At 46.7% G+C, this 12,599-nt stretch overlaps 1 protein-coding gene across 1 annotated transcript; it reads right to left on the bottom strand.

Moving 5' to 3' along the window:
- Positions 1–2,809: 2,809 nt before the first annotated feature.
- On the bottom strand, positions 2,810–12,512 carry DNAAF6 (dynein axonemal assembly factor 6). Its single transcript, XM_028720527.2, has 6 exons — positions 12,299–12,512; positions 9,781–9,835; positions 7,414–7,522; positions 5,645–5,741; positions 4,740–4,825; positions 2,810–3,250 (listed from the first exon to the last, which is right to left on the bottom strand). The coding sequence occupies exons 1-6, from the start codon at positions 12,404–12,406 to the stop codon at positions 3,121–3,123; spliced, it is 585 nt and encodes a 194-aa protein (XP_028576360.2). The 5' UTR covers positions 12,407–12,512; the 3' UTR covers positions 2,810–3,120.
- Between the last annotated feature and the right edge of the window lie 87 nt (positions 12,513–12,599).

Genomic DNA, 12,599 nt, shown 5'->3' with positions numbered 1-12,599 from the left:
CAGCGCTGTCCGCAGACACTTCCGGGTCACGTGGCCAGCGTGACAAAGCTGCATCTGGCGAGCCAGCGCAGCACACGGAAATGCCGTTTACCTTCCCGCTATAAAGCGGTCCCTATTTATCTACTTGCACCCGGGGGTGCTTTTGAACTGCTAGGTTGGCAGGCGCTGGGACCGAACGACGGGAGCGCACCCCGCCGCGGGAATTCGAACCGCCGACCATGCGATCGCCAAGTCCTAGGCGCTGAGGTTTTACCCACAGCGCCACCCGCGTCCCTGCTGGGAATCCTAGTGAACTACAATCCACGGAATTCTCAAGGGGTGAGGAATGTGCTTTGCAGTAATAGTGTATACGTGGCCTTGTTGAACAATTGTAACAAAGTAGAGTTTCTCATTTAAATGTCCAATAAATGACACTGTTCTCACTCAACACAGTTAACAAACATTCTTTGTTTAGATGTCAGTAGGGTCCAATATTAAAAGTAGTAGTAGTAGTAGTAGTAGTAGTATTAGCCGGTCTGTATAAGGCCCCAGTTACACTTGGACTTTTAATGTGGACTTGAAGTTGCTTGTTTCTCTTTTTTTTTTAACCTCTTTTACCCAGTACTGCTCTGGCAGAATCTGCTGTACTTAATTGAAACACAAACGTTTTAAAATGTGGGGTAGGGGGTGTTATTGGGTTGTTGCTTTTCTTGTTTTTATTATGTACTTTGAGTTTCTATATTGTAATTTTATCCTGGGAACTGTCCTGAGAACTGTGGGTAAATGGAGGTATATACATTCAATAAATTATACTAAAATCAGGCCAGGGAAAAAATTGTTACAAATTCCAGGGGGAGTCCCTGCAGAAGGTTTTCCCATGTTTTGGGGTTTTCCCATGTTTTAGGGTTTGCCTTGACCCCAAGCTCTATGGGGAGACTAAGGAATATCATCCACCTGCCCAAGTTCACCTGCAGGGAGGGGAGCAGGAGAAAGATCTGCCCTTCCATTGGGAAAAGATTTCCTACCCCCATACAAAGGGGGAAAGACCTATAAATGCATTGTTTTAGTGGAAAAATAAACAGGAATGCAAGAACTATGGGAAATGTAAATATTAGGGGAAATACCCTTTGCAAAAGTGTGTACATTAGGAGAGATCTGCACCAAAATGCTGACCAATTTTCAAGAGGTCTTTAAAAATAATAAGATGTGAAAATCTGGACAAACTGGTAACTAGAAAAAGAAGACATGGAAAAAACTTAAAATTGAAATGGTTTGCTTAATGGGTTTTTTAAAATCCCTCCCCATACTCCCTCCAGCAGGAGCACCCACCCCCCACTAATAATAATACATAATAATATGACCCACCTGCAGCGCCTCCGCGAGGAAGGACAGCCGCAGCCAAGCCCAGCATCTTCCCCGGGGAAGCGGGACAGAAATGGAAGCAGGAGCCTCTAAACTCAAAGAATCCCAGACGTCACAAGTTCATGTAGGGTAGAACTTGAACCCAGAGCTTCAAGGGACAATGAAGAAGACCCAACATCAGGAAGAAGTGCTTTCTGGCAGTCAGAGCTTCTGAACAGAGCAACCAGGTCCCCATCGGGAGGTGGCGGCCTCTCCTTCCTTGGAGGTTGATGAGCAGAGGTTGGATGGCCACCTGTCATGGATGCTGGAGCTGAGATTCCTCCATTGCAGGGGGTTGGGCTAGATGACCCCCGGGGTCCCTTCCAACTCTGATTCTATGATATGGTTTCTGTGACCCCCTCTCACCTTCCTCCTTGTGTGTGGATGGTGGATTGATAGCAGCACTCGCAGGAATCCGAACTCAAGCATCCAGGACCGATGGGCATCCCACCTCTGCTTCAAAACATCCCAAGAAGGAGAGCCCACCCCCTTCCACCCCACTGTCGGGCAGCTCTTACTGTCAGAAAGTTGTTCTTGAGCAGGGGTCAGCAACCTTTTTCAGCCATGGGCCGGTCCACTGTCCCTCAGAGCATGTGGTGGGCCGGACAATATTTTGGAGAACGAATTCCTATGCCCCACAAACAACCCAGAGATGCATTTTAAATAAAAGGACACATTCTACTCATATAAAAACACCAGGCAGGCCCCACAAATAACCCAGAGATGCATTTTAAATAAAATGACACATTCTACTCATGTAAAAACACGCTGATTCCTGGACTGTCTGCAGGCCGGATTGAGAAGGTGACTGGGCCGCATCCGGCCCCTGGGCCTTAGGTTTCCTACCCCCATTCTTGAGGTTGGGTTGGAATCTCCTTTCTTGTCACTTGAAGCCATGGGTTCGAGTCCTACCTTCCAGGGAGTTTAGAAAACGTTTGGGGTTTTTTAAGTTTAGCGGGGGAAAGGCAATTAAGAGGCAACACAATAGGAATTTGTACAGTTATTCACAGCATAGAGAAAGTGGGCAGAGGAAAGTTCTCCTAACACTAGAACTGGGAAGCTGGATGCGGGGCGATCCAGCTCTTCTTCAAAACACAGAGTCCAACTCTGGGACTCACTCCCCGAGGAGACAGGGATGGCCGCTGTTATAAGTGATAAAACTACTCCTTTCCCCTTATGGGGCACCCAAGAGCCCATACAGAGTTCTTTTGTAGGTTCTCTATCAGTAGGAGAGAATAACAGAGGCCAACCAGAGAATATTGAGAAGCAAAGCAGCTAGTAAGCCTGATCTTTATTAACTGTTGCAACAGGGTGCTCCCCCCACATGCAGAAGGCAGCCTTGAAAACAAACCTTTATCAAATGCAAGGAAACCTCTTTTTCTGCTTATATGTGCAGATCTTCTCAAAATAATACTGATGTACACATGCATTAAGGAATGGAAAAGATAGTTTAATTATCCACAAAATAGGTGTGCAATTGTCAGAAATAAGAGCAGACGATGGTCCTGGCTGCGAATCTGAAAGTTCAAAGGTTGGGCTATAATGTACCTCAATCACCACCCTGTCCTAAAGCTCATCTCCTGCTGGGATACCTCCCCAGCTAGATTTCCATCTCAGAGTCCTGGTGAGAGCTCTAAGGAATGGGAGCTGCAGCAGGAAGGATCCCACCCTTCCTGCTCGGTCCAGCTTTTGTGGTTGCTCACTCAACGACCATTTCTATGGAGCTGTTTCCTTTCCTCTTCAGGCAAAATTGATGAAATCAAGCTCTCGTTTCATCCTCAAGGTGACTTCCAGAGTGCCCTTTTCGGAGAGGAAAGAGGCCTTACCACTCTTGGTATCCACAGGGTGAGGCAGGTGCAAGAGAAGCTTCCTGGGAAACAGAAAAGTAGAAGCTGTCACCTGAAGCTGCCATATGAGGAAAAGGAAGGAAGGAAGGAAGGAAGGAAGGAAGGAAGGAAGGAAGGAAGGAAGGAGAGGAGGAGTTTGGACTTGATATCCCGCTTTATCACTACCCGAAGGAGACTCAAAGCTGCTAACATTCTCCTTTCCATTCCTCCCCCACAACAAACACTCTGTGAGGTGAGTGGGGCTGACAGACTTCAGAGAAGTGTGACTGGCCCAAGGTCACCCAGCAGCTGCATGTGGAGGAGCGGAGACACGAACCCGGTTCACCAGATTACAAGTCTATTGCTCTTAACCACTACACCACACTGGCAGAAAGAAAGAAAGAAAGAAAGAAAGAAAGAAAGAAAGAGAAAGAAAGAAAGAAAGAAAGAAAGAAAGAAAGAAAGAAAGAAAGAAAGAAAGAAGGAAAGAAAGAAAGAAAGAAAGAAGGGAATCTTTGTGGCCAAGGCTGAGGGGGGCCTCTGCCTCAAACATTAAAAACTTCCCATCAGATGCCAAGGAAATAAACATCTATCTGACTTTTAGAAGGCATCCAAAGGGAAGTTTGAGGTTTTTTGTGTTTTCAGTATTTTGTCAGAAGCTGCTCAGAATGGCTGGGGCAACCCAGTCAGATGGGCGGCATATAAATAATAAAATTGTTGTTGGGGGGGCACACAAAGAGTTCAGAAACTCTCCCCACCAAAAATAATAATTTCCTTCCTTCCAGATCTTTGGCAGCCACTGATTCCCACTTTCAAAGCTTCTTCCTGCACACAAAGCTTGCGTGCATCTTTCTGAAAGCGCTAGCCAAGACTCAAGGGTGTACTAAGAATAAGGCAGAGAATAGAGCGTGTTAAGGTAAAGGTAAAGGTACCCCTGCCCGTACGGGCCAGTCTTGACAGACTCTGGGGTTGTGTGCCCATCTCACTTAAGAGGCCAGGGGCCAGCGCTGTCCGGAGACACTTCCGGGTTACGTGGCCAGCGTGACAAAGCCGCATCTGGCGAGCCAGCGCAGCACACGGAAACGCCGTTTACCTTCCCGCCAGTAAGCGGTCCCTATTTATCTACTTGCAACCGGGGGTGCTTTCGAACTGCTAGGTTGGCAGGCGCTGGGACTGAGCAACAGGAGCGCACCCCACCGCGGGGATTCGAACCGCCGACCTTTCGATCGGCAAGACCTAGGCGCTGAGGCTTTAACCCACAGCGCCACCCGCGTCCCTATAGAGCGTTTTACCAGACACCAAAAACAGCCAGCCCCTGTCACCAGCCCTGAAGTGTCACACTGGAGGTCACAGGCCGGTGCAAAGTCTGCCTTTCTACCAAAGAATCTTCACACTGCAAGTCAGCCGACCAACCAGCCAACTATGTAAGGGTCATTCCTTGTGTGTGCAGGAGTTCCTTCATGAGCAAGCGGCTGCTGCCAAATTGGGCCAAAATAACTGAGGGGAACTTCCACACCCCTCCTGCCAGCTTACTTCTCTGGGCTCCGGAGATCAAGAACCTTTTCCCGGATATCAAGGGTAATGTCTGAAGCCTTCGTATCTGGAAGTTTGATTTTAATCTGAAATGAAAAACAGAGGTGGTTACCAGGGAGCACCAATACAGCTCCTTGCTGGGGACACAAGGGACTCTAGGTGAAAGTATTCTTAATATTATTATTTATTATTAATGTAATTTATAATAACAGATAATGATAATAATAATGATAATAAAAATGATGATGATGATGATTTGTATACCACCCTACACCTGTAGGTCTCAGTGTGGTTCACAACATAAAGTTACAATTTAAAGCCCCAAAATACATAATAAAAATAACTAAAACAATTAGCGTGACTAATGTATACAAACTATTCAAAAATACACTCCGCAACAAAAGCCCCGAAACAATAGCCCAGCCCGCAAAAACAAAATCCAAATGAATATATAACACTTAAAAACAATTTTGAAGAACCCCACACCCAAATAAAATGGCACCCAGCCAAGGTAAAGGACCCCTGGACAGCTGTCCAATTGAATTGATGGGGTGCGGACAAGGGGATTGCCGCTTGTCGGCAGACAGCTTTTCTGGGTCTTGTGGCCAGCATGACCAAACTGCTTCTAGCTCACGGAAATGCCATTTACCTTGGGGCCGCAGCAGTACCTGTTTATCTACTTGTGCTGGTATGCTATCGAACGGCTAGGTTGGCAGGAGCTGGGACAATGCAATAGGAGCTCACCCCGTCAAGCAGATTCGAACTGCAGACCTTGCGATCGGCAAGCCCAAGAGGCTCCACCGTTTAGTCCACAGCACCACCCACGTCCCCGTTAAAACCCCATCCCCGTTAGAACAATGGGCCAAATACGTTAAGAGGAAGACCCTGGAGAGCCTGCTTCTTACCAGCATGTCCTCACAGCAAGCCGTAGACGCGTCCTTCCTGCTCATTCCCAGGAACATGTCCTCGGCACTCACATGCTGCTTGAATAATATTTCGTATCTGTGAAAGACAATGTTTGCCAGCAAGGCTGAAAGCCACTGGGGTGGGGCACCTCTTTTCATCAGCTGCTGCGTGGCAGCCCCTACACTCCCAACAGGGCAGAGCCCGCTGCTTTCAGTTCCTGCTCAGCCACTGCAACCCCAGAAAGCAACTGGAGGGAGGTGGACAAGCATTGGCCTCTAGCTGCCAAGCAATTATGTAGCAAGCTGCTTCTGGCTATGTCCTTCTTTCCCATCCACAATTCCTTCTTGGAGCCTGAACCTCACAGAGCTTTTCTAACCAATTTCAATTAATTTTCCATTGGCGAACCATTCTCTCTCTCTCTCTCTCTCTTTCTCTCCCCCTCTCCCTCTCTCCCTCTCCCTCTCAATGCCAATTTATTTAATTTGGAATGATTTTAAGATTTTAAGAAATGCAAGAACATAGCTGGGTGTTGCATTTCAAGCATGTAATGCCCCTAATATAATTGAGCAAAGTAAATTGAGTTATTTCCCTACAGGAAAGAACTTGGCCTCTTGAGGGAAACTGTGGAAAACAACAATAAACTTCTCGGCATGCTATACTCTAGAAGAGAACCTACGTAAGATGTTATATAGATGGTACCTCACCCCTAGTAAACTTGCAAAAATGTATAAAAAGGGAACCATGTTGGAAATGTGAAGAGATTTAAGGGACATTTATACATATGTGGTGGGGGTGTAAGAAAGCCAACGTGTATTGGGAGATGATATACTCAGAACTAAAAAAGATGTTAAGAGTCTCATTTCCCAAGAAACCAGAGATGTTCTTATTGAGTATAGTAGAGGGGGAAATACCCAATAAAGTACTTAGTCTTTTCCTCTATGCAATAACAGCGGCCAGAATAATCTGTGCCCCAAAGTGGAAGGACAAAAATAGTCTCGCAAAAGCAGACTGGCAGAATGAGCTAATAGAATACACAGAGCTAGCAATGTTGACTGCAAAGATAAGAAATTAGGATGAGTCAGATATAAAAGAAGGGTGGGAATACTGTACTTTGATGAACATTTAAAGAAATATAACAATCAGATAAACTTCCAAGTGGGGTTAGATATATGAGCCGCAGTTAAAAATAAGCAGAAGAGGGTTGGCAATTAAGGAGATGCAACTTAACAAGGACTAAATAAGAGGGATGTGTGTGGTAACCAAAGAGTGTAAGATAAATGACTACAAGTGTATAATCAATGTACTAAGATATGTAAAATGTATTTTCAAAAAATTTAAGAGAACTTTGTCTATAGATTTGGTAGCAACACCCGTTTGAAACAGCAGAAGATTTAATTGCCTCCTTCTCTCTGCCAGGACGGTGCCTGCCCTGCCTGTCAGCTGCTCCAGAGCTACTCATGTGTTGCAGCAATTTCAATGCAATTTATAAAGCTGCACTCCTAACCCCACTTCCTGACTGGCACGGTATGGCAGCAGCAGCCAGCCAGATGTTAGTCGTCAAAGCTTGCGACCAGACATCTCCACTTACTCGCAAAAGGCCTGTCGCCTGTGGTGAAATGCGACTGGTGCCCGGTTAATTTCAAACACTGAACCAACCCATACAAGACTGTTTAAGATAACTCCCTCATCCAAAGGCAAATCAGAGCACGGATTTGGAAGAGAGAGGCAAGCGCTCCTGGCAGGGCATGTGGAGCTCAGATGGGCTTACTCAGGCTGTTCCCTGGAGTCCAAGGCATCATCATTGTACTCGGAATCCTCCGGCACGTCCTCTGCGTTCCAGATCTCTTTGCTGTTCCCATATTTCACTTGAGTGGCAGCTGCAAGCAGGAAGACAGAATCACCTGGTTTACTTGTCGTTGCAGAGCACACACAGCTCCCTGGCCTTTTGATACTTGCAGGGCTCATAACACAATCATGGCACAAGGGAGCATCTAAAAGACAGGGTCTGTAAATCAACAAGCACCTTGGTTTTCAAGTTGTAAATCCCATTCATCACCGGCTGAAATCCCATTAATCAGAGATGTTCGTACATCACTACAAATAGTGATTTAGTACCTGTTATGATGCCATTGGGGAAATTGCTACTGATGTTAGAAAGGATGGGCTTATATATAGGCCAGTGCTTTTCGTTGTTGTTGATGATCATGATGATGTTAATTAAATCTGTATACTGCCCTATACTCTTAGATCTCACGGTGGTTCACAACATTATTGGTAAAAAATTAGGTGCCGGTATTCATACATTAAGGGACGTGGGTGGCGCTGTGGGTTAAACCACAGAGCCTAGGACTTGCTGATCTGAAGGTCGGCAGTTTGAATCCCCGCGACGGGATGAGTTCCCGTTGCTCGGTCCCTGCTCCTGCCAACCTAGCATTTCGAAAGCACGTCAAAGTGCAAGTAGATAAATAGGAACCACTCCGGTGGGAAGGTAAACAGCGTTTCCGTGCGCTGCTCTGGTTCACCAGAAGCGGCTTAGTCATGCTGACCACATGACCTGTATGCCGGCTCCCTCGGCCAATAAAGCGAGATGAGCGCCGCAACCCCAGAGTCGGCCACGACTGGACCTAATGGTTAGGGGTCCCTTTACGTTTACCTTTATACATACATGAGTAAGAGTCCTGTGCATTGCTGCAATTCCAAGTTTTATTATTATAAGGCCAGCCTCACTTTAAATAGAGGGAGCTCAAAGAGGATCCATGGACATTCTGTTGCCCAAAGGCTCACAAAACCCTCGACCTGGCTGTATGTGCTCCTTGCAGGCCTCCTGTTAAGGGAGCTACATCAGTGCTGGCCACTGAGTTCTCCTCACTCCTCTTTCTGTGTCTTCTTGCCCTAAGACAGTGGTTACAGGGAGCCTAATGGGATCTGAAGGCTGCGGCTGCCTATGCCACCAGGGCTCACAGAGCAGGAACACTGTTGTGTGTTCTGTGTGATGCATGGAGGTGCCTTGCAGCTCTGTCCTTGTCACCAAGTTCACCGATTCCTTCCATGTGTGAGCGGCATCGCTGGGGTTTGTTGTTTCAACGGATGCAGAGGGTGTGCCTGCTATTTTCAGATTTCCTGAGTGATGCTTGGACAGGACGCTGCAGGCAACCTTTTGAGGGCATATCAGTGATGTCCCTGTGCCCCCTGCTCCCCCCTCCAAAAAAAAACTCCTCACTCCTTGCTTTGTGGCATAATGATTAGAGTGTTGGACATGGGAGAGGTGGGTTTGAAACCCCACTCAGCCATAAAGCTCATTGGGTGCCCTAGAGCCAGTCACCATCTAACCTACCTCACAGGCCTAACCTACCTCACAGGCAAGACAAAAAAAATTCCTTCCAGTAGCACCTTAAAGACCAACTAAGTTGGTCTCCTACACCACCAGTGTGGTGTAGTGGTTAAGAGCGGTAGTCTCGTAATCTGGGGAATTGGGTTCGCGTCTCCGCTCCTCCACATGCAGCTGCTGGGTGACCTTGGGCCAGTCACACTTCTGTGAAGTCTCTCAGCCCCACTCACCTCACAGAGTGTTTGTTGTGGGGGAGGAAGGGAAAGGAGAATGTTAGCCGCTTTGAGACTCCTTAAAGGGAGTGAAAGGCGGGATATCAAATCCAAACTCTTCTTCTTCTTCTTCTTCTTCTTCTTCTTCTTCTTCTTCTTCTTCTTCTTCTTCTTGGTATGAGCTTTCGTGTGCATGCACACTTCTTCAGATACACTGAAACAGAAGTTGCCAGATCCGTCTATATAGTGAGAAGGTGGGGAGGGGTATTACTCAGAAGGGTGGTGGGAATGGGTGATTGGCAGATAGCTGTGATGAGCCTGTTGACGACTCTTAACGACTGCAATAGGTCTTACAGGGAAAAGCAAGGGGTGAGAAGGTGAAAAATGGCTTTGTCATGTATAATGAGATAAGAATCCAATGTCTTTGTTCAGACCAGGTCTCTCCATGGTTTTAAGTTTGGTAATGAGTTGCAATTCTCATAGGGTTCCTGAGAGGATGAAATGGGGAGGAGGTGAACCATGTACACCACCTTGAGCTCCTTGGAAGATAAATGTAGTACATAAATGTAACAAATCATCATATCGCCCAGCTTACCTGTGGGCGCTGCTGCCTTTGGGGGGCCAATGTTCCCTGGGCCTGCGCTGCTCACCTGCAAAAAGATTGCATTCAGCCCTTGTCCATTAGCCGCCCTGAAGAAGGCAAGTCTAAAGCACACTGAAAGCGCAGAGGCTTATGGCTTCCGGTTTGGGTCGCGGACAGCGAGGAAGCGCAGAAAGCCCTTGCAAAGGGTTTTCTGAACAGCACGGAGGCTTGGGGGTGTCGCAAAGGCACTGCGCCCCCCATAAATCCCAGGGGGGAGACCCCTGGGGGATAGGCTTCCCGGCAGCGTGGGAGCGGTTTTACCGTCTTTTCGGGTTTTTTCTCTTTTGGAAGAAGCTCGGGATGGGACCGCAAGCGCAAAATGGGAGAGCAGAATTAAAGATGAGGGGGAAATTCTTGAGGAATGGAAATACTTTGTGGAATTTGTCTTTTAATAGCATGGTTATGTGAAAACATATGCAGCATTTGAATTATAGCAACAGATGAGAACGGATAGTTTAGCAAGTTAGAATTAATGTATATAATGGGTAAAATCTAAGTAATATAGCAGCTTTATTTGGTTAGAAAACCACACTATGGAAGGGTGGATGGGAGTTCAATTAATAGGAAAGATTTGTTCTGAATGTTGTCTAAAGATATAAGAGCCATTTCCCAATATCTCAAGAGCTGTCACATGGAAGAGGGAGCAAGATTGTTTTCTCCGGCTCCGGGAGGGGGTAGGACTCAAACCAATGGCTTCAAGTTACAAGAAAGGAAATTCCTGATGTTTACATCAGGAAGAACATTCTGACAGTGAAAGCTGTCTGACTGTGGAACAGTCTCTATTGGAAAGCCTTCCTTTGGAGGCTTTTTAAGCAGAGGTTGGATGGCCATCTGTCAAGGAGGCTTTAGCTGAGATTCCTGCCTTGCTCTTTTTAAAAAAACTAATAATTTGGTTTTACATATTTAACATTATAATCACACCACAACATATCCACAGTTTAAAGATTCCTCCAAGTCTCTGGACCTTCCCACCTTCCCCTCCATGGGTTCTGTTGTTAAACCTTTTCTACTGCATCTTTTTTCAATAATCCATTTTTTTTATCACTCCATTATGTCCATATTTCTCGTTACAAGTGTCACTGCAGTCCTGCTAATGTTTTCAGCTGCTTTCTCTTCAGATCGTATAAATCTTCCACCTTTTACTAAAGATCCCTGCATCCTGGTCACTGTCTCTTCGAGCTCCTGCCGTCGGGACGGAGATACAGGACGATGAAGACAAGAACGAGCCGTCTTAAGAACAGCTTCTTCTCCAGAGCGATCTCGGCCCTGAATGGGAAGCCTGGACTTTGAAAGTCATCTAATCTTCCTTGCTGTATTATACTGTATTGTTTTAATTAGTGTTTTTATAGTTGTTTTGATTTTGTGTGGAGTGCCCTACCTGGGTGGATGGAGCAGCCAAGTAATTTCGTTGTCCCCGAGAGGGGGCAATGACAATAAAGATATTATTATTATTATTATTATTATTATTATTATTATTATTATTATTATTTCAGGGGGTTTTCATAGACGACCCTCAGGGGTCCCTTCCAACTCTACGATTCTAGGATTCTAAAAGAAATGGTCAAAATCTGAAAATTTAATAAAAATGTCATGTTTAAAGAGAGAAATAAACCCCTGGAGGGGGAGGGGGGTTTCCCCACCCCCGGCCTTCCTCTCACCCAGGGACGGATTTAGGTTTGATGAGGCCCTAAGCTACTGAAGGTAATGGGGCCCTTTATATGTCCAGCTGTCAACAACAAATTCTCGCTGTTTTTTGTGTTGAATATATGCTATACGGTACAGTGGACACTCGGGTTGCGAACGTGATCCGTGTGGGATGCACGTTCGCAACCTGCAGCGTTCGCAACCCACAGCGGCACGTCTGCACATGCGCGGGTTGCTATTCGGCGCTTCTGCGCATGCGCAAAGCTCAATTTAGCGCTTCTGCGCATGCGCGACCACCGAAACCCGGAAGTAACCCGTTCCAGTGCTTCCGGGTTTCGGCGCGTCCGTAACCTGAAAAACGCAAACTGAAGCGTCTGTAACCCAAGGTATGACTAGTTACAGATAGGTAGCCGTGTTGGTCTGCCATAGTCAAAACAAAAAAAAATTCCTTCCAGTAGCACCTTAAAGACCAACTAAGTTAGTTCTTGGTATGAGCTTTCATGTGCATGCATGTGTATCTGAAGAAGTGTGCATGCACACGAAAGCTCATACCAAGAACTAACTTAGTTGGTCTTTAAGGTGCTACTGGAAGGATTTTTTTTTGTTTTGACCAAGGTATGACTGTAATTTATGGACCTGATAGGTATCTAAAGCCATTTGCACAGAACAAGATATGTATGTTTTCAAAGTAATTGTTGAACTGAAATACAATTAAGAAGAAGTATATTCGTAGTGAAATATAATTAAGAATAAGTATATGGGGGTGAGAGTGGGGCCCTAAGCTATAGCTTGCTTAGCTTATACATAAATCCGGCACTGCTCTCACCCCTATCGCTCTTCCTCCGTCCTCGTCCTCCTCCTCCGGCGGCGACAGCAACTGAGAGAGAGCCAGCAAGGAGGAGGCCGAGCAGAGACCCAGCTCCGGGGGCTCCATCGCCAGGGCGGCTACAAGGAAACTCGCAGCAGCGCCCAGAAAGCCAGCTGCCCGCCAGCCACCGCCAGCGTCTCCCGCGTCGCCACGGCAACGGCCCCACGGCGCCTGCGCGGGTACAAGGAGGATGCGGCGCGCCTATTGGCGGAGGAGCGCCAAGACGACATCGGGAGGCGCCGGAACCTCCGCGCGGACG

Source organism: Podarcis muralis, chromosome 2 (assembly GCF_964188315.1).
Source record: "Podarcis muralis chromosome 2, rPodMur119.hap1.1, whole genome shotgun sequence".
In the NCBI taxonomy this organism is placed as follows: Eukaryota; Metazoa; Chordata; class Lepidosauria; order Squamata; family Lacertidae; genus Podarcis; species Podarcis muralis.
This window is presented reverse-complemented; position numbering and strand designations above follow the sequence as displayed.

Bases quoted from the DNA above. Each gene is read 5' to 3' on its own strand.
- DNAAF6 (XM_028720527.2), bottom strand. From the start codon at position 12,406: ATGGAGCCCCCGGAGCTGGGTCTCTGCTCGGCCTCCTCCTTGCTGGCT. The intron at 9,836-12,298 runs GTGAGAGCAGTG...ATCTTTTTGCAG, and splicing joins ACGGAGGAAGAGCGATAGGG to GTGAGCAGCGCAGGCCCAGG. The intron at 7,523-9,780 runs GTAAGCTGGGCG...TCCTGCTTGCAG, and splicing joins AAAGGCAGCAGCGCCCACAG to CTGCCACTCAAGTGAAATAT.